The sequence below is a fragment of the Sinocyclocheilus rhinocerous genome, unplaced genomic scaffold, assembly GCF_001515625.1.
Source record: "Sinocyclocheilus rhinocerous isolate Xijiao unplaced genomic scaffold, SAMN03320098_v1.1 scaffold38, whole genome shotgun sequence".
NCBI lineage: Eukaryota > Metazoa > Chordata > Actinopteri > Cypriniformes > Cyprinidae > Sinocyclocheilus > Sinocyclocheilus rhinocerous.
The window spans coordinates 258731-267162 of NW_015666482.1; the positions used below are offsets into that span (position 1 = coordinate 258731).

The 8432-nt window shown below is 32.8% G+C and overlaps 1 protein-coding gene across 1 annotated transcript; it reads left to right on the top strand.

The window, feature by feature from the left end:
- Window positions 1-1333: 1333 nt before the first annotated feature.
- On the top strand, window positions 1334-5533 carry LOC107732279 (ras-related protein Rab-19-like). The gene is made up of 5 exons (XM_016543552.1): window positions 1334-1397; window positions 2141-2227; window positions 2686-2874; window positions 3868-4051; window positions 4982-5533. Exons 2-5 carry the CDS (start codon window positions 2177-2179, stop codon window positions 5257-5259), a joined length of 702 nt encoding a protein of 233 aa, XP_016399038.1. The 5' UTR covers window positions 1334-1397; window positions 2141-2176; the 3' UTR covers window positions 5260-5533.
- The last annotated feature ends 2899 nt before the right edge of the window (window positions 5534-8432 follow it).

Genomic DNA, 8432 nt, shown 5'->3' on the forward strand with positions numbered 1-8432 from the left:
GCGATATATATATATATATATATAGGGGAGGTGGGATTCCCCGCATCACTGTCGTGATTGGTCTGTCAGCTGACAGACGTGGTGTAATTGGTGCTTCCAGGGTTGGTCACGCCTGAGGCGTTTCCCATAGTGAGATACAGAGCGAATGTTTGAAAGAGAACATTTCTAATTTTAATCAATGTTAAAAACAGTTTTTTTTGCATAATATTTTTGTGGAAAGTGTGATGCATTTTTTTCAGGATTTTTTGATGAATTGAAAGTTCAAAAGAGAAGTCAAAATCTTTGTAACAGTATAAATGTCTCTACTGTCAATTTTGATAAATTGAATGCATCCTTGATAAAGGATTAACTTATCTACATCAATTTTAAATTACATATACATAGCATTTTTATTACCTCAATTTTTTAAGTGACTATATAGAATATTTATACTAAAAAAAAAAATTTTGTTACACTGCAAATTGACAAATCAATAAATATTTAAAATCTTTTAAAATATAAAATATTTGAAAAGTTTTTAAAACAAAAATATGACTAAATATTTTAAATTTGTGGAAATAATAAAAAATAAATTATTTTAAATGCACGTTTTACTAAAATGTTGATTTTTAGTATAGAAAAATACCAAAAAACTATAATTTGTTACACTGTAAGACCGCCAATTGTGGAGTAGGAGATCTACTTAAAAAATTAAGAATACATTTTTTTTAAATGGACAAATGAATGAAAAAACAGTTTTAAATGGACAAATCAATAAATATTTAAAATCTTTTAAAATATAAAATATTTGAAAAGTTTTGAAAACAAAAATATGACTAAATATTTTAAATTTGTGGAAATAATAAAAAATAAACTAATTATTTTAAATGCACGTTTTGCTAAAATGTTGATTTTTAGTATAGAAAAATACCAAAAACCCCTTTGCATCCATATAGCAACATTCTTTTTTTTTTTTTGTATGGTCAAATACTCACATTTTCTTAAAAAAAAAAATCTGAAAATTATAATAGTCCAGTTACACGTTTACATTTCGATATAATTTTGCATAATTTTCAAAACAACCAGTGTTTGTACTCATGGTAGACTGCCATGGTGTAGTTTAACAAAAGACTTTTTCTGAGTCAAACAGGAGGAGTCATTAACTGGCTTATCTGCATTTCCCCGAGTCAAACTTGTGACCAGACACAAAGACCTCTGACCTCTGGACCGGGCTGAGAGCCAAGCGCACCCCTCACACAGATGTGTGCATTGTCTGTCGAGCAGCTGTGCCTCGTGTTCACTTCAGCTAATGACGTGAGTGTGAGTGTGTGTGGGTGTGCATTCACAGTTTACACGCATTACTGTAGATTTCAGCCCTTCACGTTCTCAAAAACACACTTTACTGGAGCAGACATACTGTAAGTGCCACTGCCTATTCTTTCTGTAGTTTATAAGACTGACTGACAGACGGATCTGGAGTTTGTCTCATTTGTTACGACAGTCAAATGTGACCCGTGATTGTGTGCAATAGAGCAAGACGGCGTACGGCGGAGTGAGTTATGTGTTTATATCCTGTTCTGCTGAGCAAAGGTCACCTTTCAAGACAGCGGCGCTGCTTTGTGTTTGATTTGTAGTCTAGCGCTTTCTAAGATGCATATGTGTTCATATCTTTTTTTTTTTTTTTTTTTGTGAATCATTTTTTTAGGTTAACACTGAGCGCAATCTGAGGATGTGCAGTAATAAATAAAGAAAGAAAGAAAAATAAAAAGCAATCGAGTGGTGGACAAGGCAAGCAACAAGTTAATTCTAAATAAACATTTATTTCAGTCCTGAAAAGGATCAATACATTCAGTTTAATTTATAATGGCTGTTTTATCCAGTGTTTCTAACTAATGTGTAGGCTATTATTTATTCTTAGCTACATGCTAATGACTGAATGAATGTTGAGGCAGTATTTTGGAACCGCAGCATAATGTTAATGATTTTACATGTATTCACAATAAATATTTTTGCTGGTAATACAGCAAAATTGATGGTTTGCATATTACACACATATCTTTTTTTTTTTTTACTTGAGAATCATGTTTAGATGGTTTAGAAGAGAAGTAACAGGCTTTCTCATATGTAAAACTTTAAATATGCACATTTTCTTTTCCAATAGATTGCAATATCTACAAACAAACTGCAATTCCCAGAGATGCAGTGGTGCAGGTGGGCAGGCGACTGGACGTCTCGCCTCCAGACGCAGGTAGACAGGGGTGTGTCTGTTTGCATTTGACTCAGTGTTTCACAGAAAACAAAGGACATGGCAGAAAAAAATGAGTCAATGTTGAGTTAATGCTGTGTGACGAGGTCAACTCACTTTGTTTGGGCAGTATGGGGATTTCTTAATATGTAGACGCAGGTAGACAGGGGTGTGTCTGTTTGCATTTGACTCAGTGTTTCACAGAAAACAAAGGACATGGCAGAAAAAAATGAGTCAATGTTGAGTTAATGCTGTGTGACGAGGTCAACTCACTTTGTTTGGGCAGTATGGGGATTTCTTAATATGTGATTTTTAGTGCTAGCTTACAGAGAAGGCCTGTCTTCAGAGAACTGATTGCAGATATGGTGAAAATAGCACTGGAGCTGTGACTTTTGCACCCTGAATGAATCATTTCGGGGTCTGTGGGTCACGATCTGTGAGTATTTATTGCAGAAATGCAGTCCGCAGGGCAGGAGGATGAAGACCGCTGTGACTTTCTGTTCAAGATCATCCTGACTGGTGACAGTAATGTGGGAAAGACCTGCGTGATCCACAGCTTCACGTCTGGGCTCTTCAGTGACAGCCAGCACAACACTATTGGAGTGGACTTCACCGTTCGCACGATAGACATCGATGGGATGAGAGTGAAGGTGAGCACTCTGATTTATGATTTTTCTTCAGTAAAAAATATTAAAAATCTTACTGATCCCAAACTTGTGAACGGTAGTGTATATATATATATATAAAGTTAAGATATTTATTATTATGAAGAAATAAAGGAAATGAACTAGTAAATGAATACATAACATTATATATTATTTTATGTATTATGTGTATGTATTAATTTCATGTATTAAAAAGTTTATTTTATTTTCATAGGGATTTTATTTTCAATTTTCTTCAAGCAATATTTCTTTATTGTATTATAAAGAATAAAAATAAATAAACAATTAAATGAATACATATAATGCATTATTATTATATTTGTATAGGGTAAATATATCGATACAATTATATAAAAATATATATATTGTGTGTGTGTGTGTGTGTGTGTGTGTATAATTAAATCAATACACAAAATAATACAAATTGATAATAGTATTAATAAGTATATATTTTTATTTAACATATACAGATATTTTTCTATCAAAATAGAATAATACAAATATATTGTGTGTGTAATTAAATCAATACATAAAATAATGCATTTTATTTATTGATAATAATAGTATTAATAATAAGTATATATTATTATTAAACACGTACAGATATTTTTCTCTAAAACAGAGTCATACAAACAGAAGAATTAAAGAAATCAAATAAGAATTAGAGTCAATATAGAACTATACAATAGCAGTTCAGATCATTTCCATCCATTCTTGGATGAATTTGATGTGAAATGTTTGATTTCATATTGACATTTGACCTTTGACTGCAGACCTTTTGACAAATGTATCTTGGCAAATGCGAGCGCAGTTTGAGACAGTGTTGAGATCTCTTCAGTAGCCATGTGAGATTACTGGGGTCTTTTTCTCAGGGGCCTCCACTGAGTCTCACTGCGGTCTAGAAGAGACACCTGAGATGTTAAAGAGATGTATTTGTGATGGTGTCTGTGTGGATCTGTGTGCTGTTCTTGAGATCAGATGCAGGTCTGGGACACGGCGGGACAGGAGCGTTTCCGCACCATCACACAGAGTTACTACCGCAGCGCTCACGGCGCCATGATCGCGTACGATCTGACCCGACGGCCCACCTTTGAGTCTCTGCCGCACTGGATACAGGGTGTGGAGCAGTACGGAGCCGCCAACGTCGTCTTCGTTCTGATAGGTCAGAGCTGAGAGTCCCAGACTTTTTTGTCAGCCAGCTGAACCCCTTTGACACAAAATATTTACTTGAACTACCCCTAAGGTTTTAAAAGAAAATTCAATCATTTAAGACATTCACATGTGCACAGTTGTCTAATTTTGGTTAATGGTCACATGATATGCAGGTAAAATTATTATTATTATTATTATAAAAATATATACATATATAATATATAAATAAATACTTTTAGTGTTTCATCTTCAGTATTTAATTTTCTTCCAAAAAGAGTTAACATATTAATAAATTAATGAAGTCCATAAATTCTATTATTAAATAAAATAAAAAAATTATATTTCGATTAAATTCAATTTAAATTTTTATAAGAGAAACATATGTACATAATTAATCATATTAATTATATGTAATAAAGAATATATAATTTATTTAAAAAAATATTTATTTCACCTTTTATACATTTGACTTTTTGACTTCCAATTGCATAATAATAATAATAAATGTTAAACGTTTTATTGTATTTTTATAGTGTATATATACTATATACAGTGCACAGCATAAATGAGTACACCCCCTCTGAATAAATATAAAAGATGTATTTTCTTAATGATCACTAATATAATTAATATAATTCATGGAATGATGGCAAAATTGAAACATATACTTAATAAAAACAACAAAATATATGCCAATATTTTCTGTAAGATAAGTAAATTAGCCAATTTTGTATAAATGAAGGATTGCAGAAATGAGTACACCCGAGATTTAATTCAGAAAATGTATAATATTCTAGTACTTATATATATATATAAATAAATTTAATATACAAATATAACATTTTTCTTGAATACATACATGCATGTGTGTGTATTTATATATACATAATAAATAGCAGCAAACAAACTCGATATTCGTGATATATTTTCCGTCGTGCAGGTAATAAGTGTGACCAGGAGGCGCAGCGGCAGGTGCTGTTTGAGGACGCGTGCACGCTAGCGGAGCGGACGGGTGCGCTGGCGGCGCTCGAGACCTCTGCCAAACAGCATCACAACATCGAGGAAGCGTTCGAACTGATGGCACGGGAACTCATAGTGCGACACGGAGGAATAGTGCATCAGGACAGCCAATCAGATTCACAGACTGTTTTCCTGCACTCAGACTCTCATCCAATTGATGAAGGAGAACAACTGGAGAAGAGGTCATGTGACTGCTGACTGACAAGCGGCAGTTTTCTAAATTTTCATTGTTAAAAATCAGTGTCCAGGTGCAAATATTGGTGAACTACTTTCCACTTTATTATTAACGCAGGAATGTGCGAGGCTTCCGGTGTAATTCGCTTCAAGTTATTTTACCTGTACAAAAATTTTAATTTATAATCACAATCATAAACATACTGTTTTGTTGCTCAAACAGCTTTACTGTTTACCACACTTTGTTATTCCTGTAGTTATTTATCCATAGCGGCTAATAAATAGGAAATCTTGCATATTGCACACTATAATAACTAAAAAGCTGTCATTTATTTCGGTTTATCACGATCTCACAAATTTTCGTTATAATTAAGAAATCTTTCATTTACACAGTGTCTACACTTTGTTTATATGATGAGAGGATTCGTTGAGAGGAATTACACACTTAGCAAATTCAAAACTCCTGTTTTAAAGGGTTAGTTCACCCAAAAATAAAAAATTAGGCTGTGTTTTACTCACCCCCGATGCATCCTAGGTGTATATGACTTTCTTCTTTCAGATGAATCCAGTCGGAGTTATATTAAAAATTGTCTTTGATCTTTCAAGCTCTATCGTTGAGCTTGAAAGATCAAAGACAATTTTTAATATAACTCCGACTGGATTCGTCTGAAAGAAGAAAGTCATATACACCTAGGATGCATCGGGGGTGAGTAAAACACAGCCTAATTTTTATTTTTGGGTGAACTAACCCTTTAAGCGTTGAGTGGATTCCAACGCCTGATTGGCCACTGCGTTCCAGAAATCAACATACATGTCTGTGATTGGCTAAACTGCTCAATGCTGCAAAAACACGTTGTAATTAGAAACCTTTGACGCTTTGCTGAGCGCAAACACAAATATGGTGCGCTAAATATTGTGGATGTGGTGTAAAAACAAATCAGACCTCTCAGAAAATGTAAAATGCATTTAATTAATTAACTATAATGAACATACAACATACACATACGAATGAAGTATACAAGTACAATATTACGGATTACCTCTTGTGGGACATTTATTCTGCAGTAGGTTGTGTACAGTACAATAAAATGCATAAAACGTTACAAAGTCAACAAATGCATTCTTCGTTCTTTCGTAACACTTAATATATTTAAAGGACTAGATATGAATTGAGGATTTTGTGTGTTCAATTTTTAAACAAACCAAAAATAATCACGCGGCTTGTTGCTGCTCACTGACAGCGTTGTCCTATCAGTCAGTTCACGCAGAATGCGTAAAAAAAAAGCTAGACAGAGCAACTGCAAATTGTAATTGTAAAATTGTAAAAGTTGAACTATTTTTTACCTTGAATTACGTCTGAAAATACAGTACGACATGATGCCCAAAACACCGACTTGTGTACATAAGACAATTACAAAACAGCGCAAACAAAACGCAAGTATACGAACTGTGTGAATGGCGCTTAAGAGGTACCGTGTTATACAGCAAACCAAAGTGTTCACATTTACACAAACTAACTGAGGCGTATGTGAACTTTAATGGCAAATATATTAGAGAGAACACACACATTTCCACCTATTGGAGAAAAAAAATGAACTTCCTCTTGTCAATGGCATCGTGTTGTTTCTTCATTAACTAATATGGCTTCATGGATGAACGTCTTTCCTTGCTGCAAACGTTTAACCTTGTGCTTGTGAAAATATCTCTTTCAATGCTCTGTTTGAGCTCATAACAATTTACCCATAAGCCACTTGAGGTCCCAAATGGTGCACTTGATTTCGGCTTGTCTAGAACGTAAACGTCATTGATTCTGCGAAACTCATTCGTACGTTAACTGCTACATTTCAAATCTCACAAGAGTTTTTGCAGAAGAAGGGTCACTGCTTAGAAAAGATTGAGCGCGAAGGCATGATTTGGGACAAGGCGTAACACTATTAACCGACAGGGCAAAGACTGGAAGTGTCAAAGCGAATCATCGCAACAAACACGAAGCAGGTCAACAGCAGACTGCAGTAACAGTAAAGTGGATGAAAAACACTGTATCGAAAGTTTGGCATATTTTTAATAAAACTCCATTAGCATAAAAATGTACTTTATGTAACTGCATAAAAATACAATTAATTGAAGCCTGTTTCTGCTTTAGCGTAAAAAAATTAATTGAGACTTTTTTCTTCTAATTGCTGTTGCTTGTAATTGCAACTTCACAATGCATCTTTATTTCTTAAAATTTTTCTTAAGGTGTCGTGAAAATTTTTGTGTTGGCGAAATCCAGTCATTTCTGTATGAATATACATGATAAGGATTTTCAAATGAGGTCTAAAGAGTTCCTCATACAGATTTTGCAACAAGGTCAAGTTGGTCACACAGATTTGCTGCACTTGACAACAGAAAGCTGTTTGGTTTATAACATTTCCGACAGCACAAAAAATATATTTTCAAATATATTTCAAAACATACAAAAAAAATGGCTAAAATATATATTTACTGAAATATGTTTCAAAATATATTTATGTAAATATATTTTCTACCGATATATTTTTGGCCATTTTGTATATTTTTGAAAATATATTTTAAATGTATAAATTCAATTTAAAAAACGTTTAAAAATATTTTTTGACCTCTATATATTTCAGTCCAAGAAAATGTATTCACGTGTCACATTTAAAACAAAACTTAAATTATCTATAACACGTGCGAACATATAACACATTTGAATAAACTATTCACATGTGTCACATTTAAAACAAAACTTAAATTATCTATAACACGTGCGAACATATAACACATTTGAATAAACTTGAGCAAGGAACAATTTAAAATGCTCCAAAAAATGCAATATTGCAATATATAAAAATATTAAACCTTATTAAATCATTATAAATCTACCTTTTGATCTCTAATAGGACATTTGTATTTAGCTTAAATGTAGACTACTGTAAGATTGGAAATGTATTTTCTTGCCCCTGAAATACATTTATAAATACATTTTGGTATATGAAGTCTGAAACTAAATATATTTTCTATTTCAAAAATATATTTCATTGAGCTTCACTGTTTGCAACATATATTTAGCATATATTTCAGCCACAAAAAAAAATTTTTTTTTTTGCAATATGGGATTAAATGAGACATCACCTTAAGAAAAAGTGTAAGAAATAAGAAATGTTGTATTGTAAGATATAAAGTCGGGTGAATTG

What these genes read in the sequence shown, in the direction of transcription:
- LOC107732279 (XM_016543552.1), top strand. Translation starts at nt 2,177, where the DNA reads ATGCAGTGGTGCAGGTGGGCAGGCGACTGGACGTCTCGCCTCCAGACG. An exon ending in CGTCTCGCCTCCAGACGCAG is followed by an intron (nt 2,228 to 2,685) that starts GTAGACAGGGGT and finishes GCAGAAATGCAG; the next exon opens with TCCGCAGGGCAGGAGGATGA. An exon ending in TCGATGGGATGAGAGTGAAG is followed by an intron (nt 2,875 to 3,867) that starts GTGAGCACTCTG and finishes TCTTGAGATCAG; the next exon opens with ATGCAGGTCTGGGACACGGC.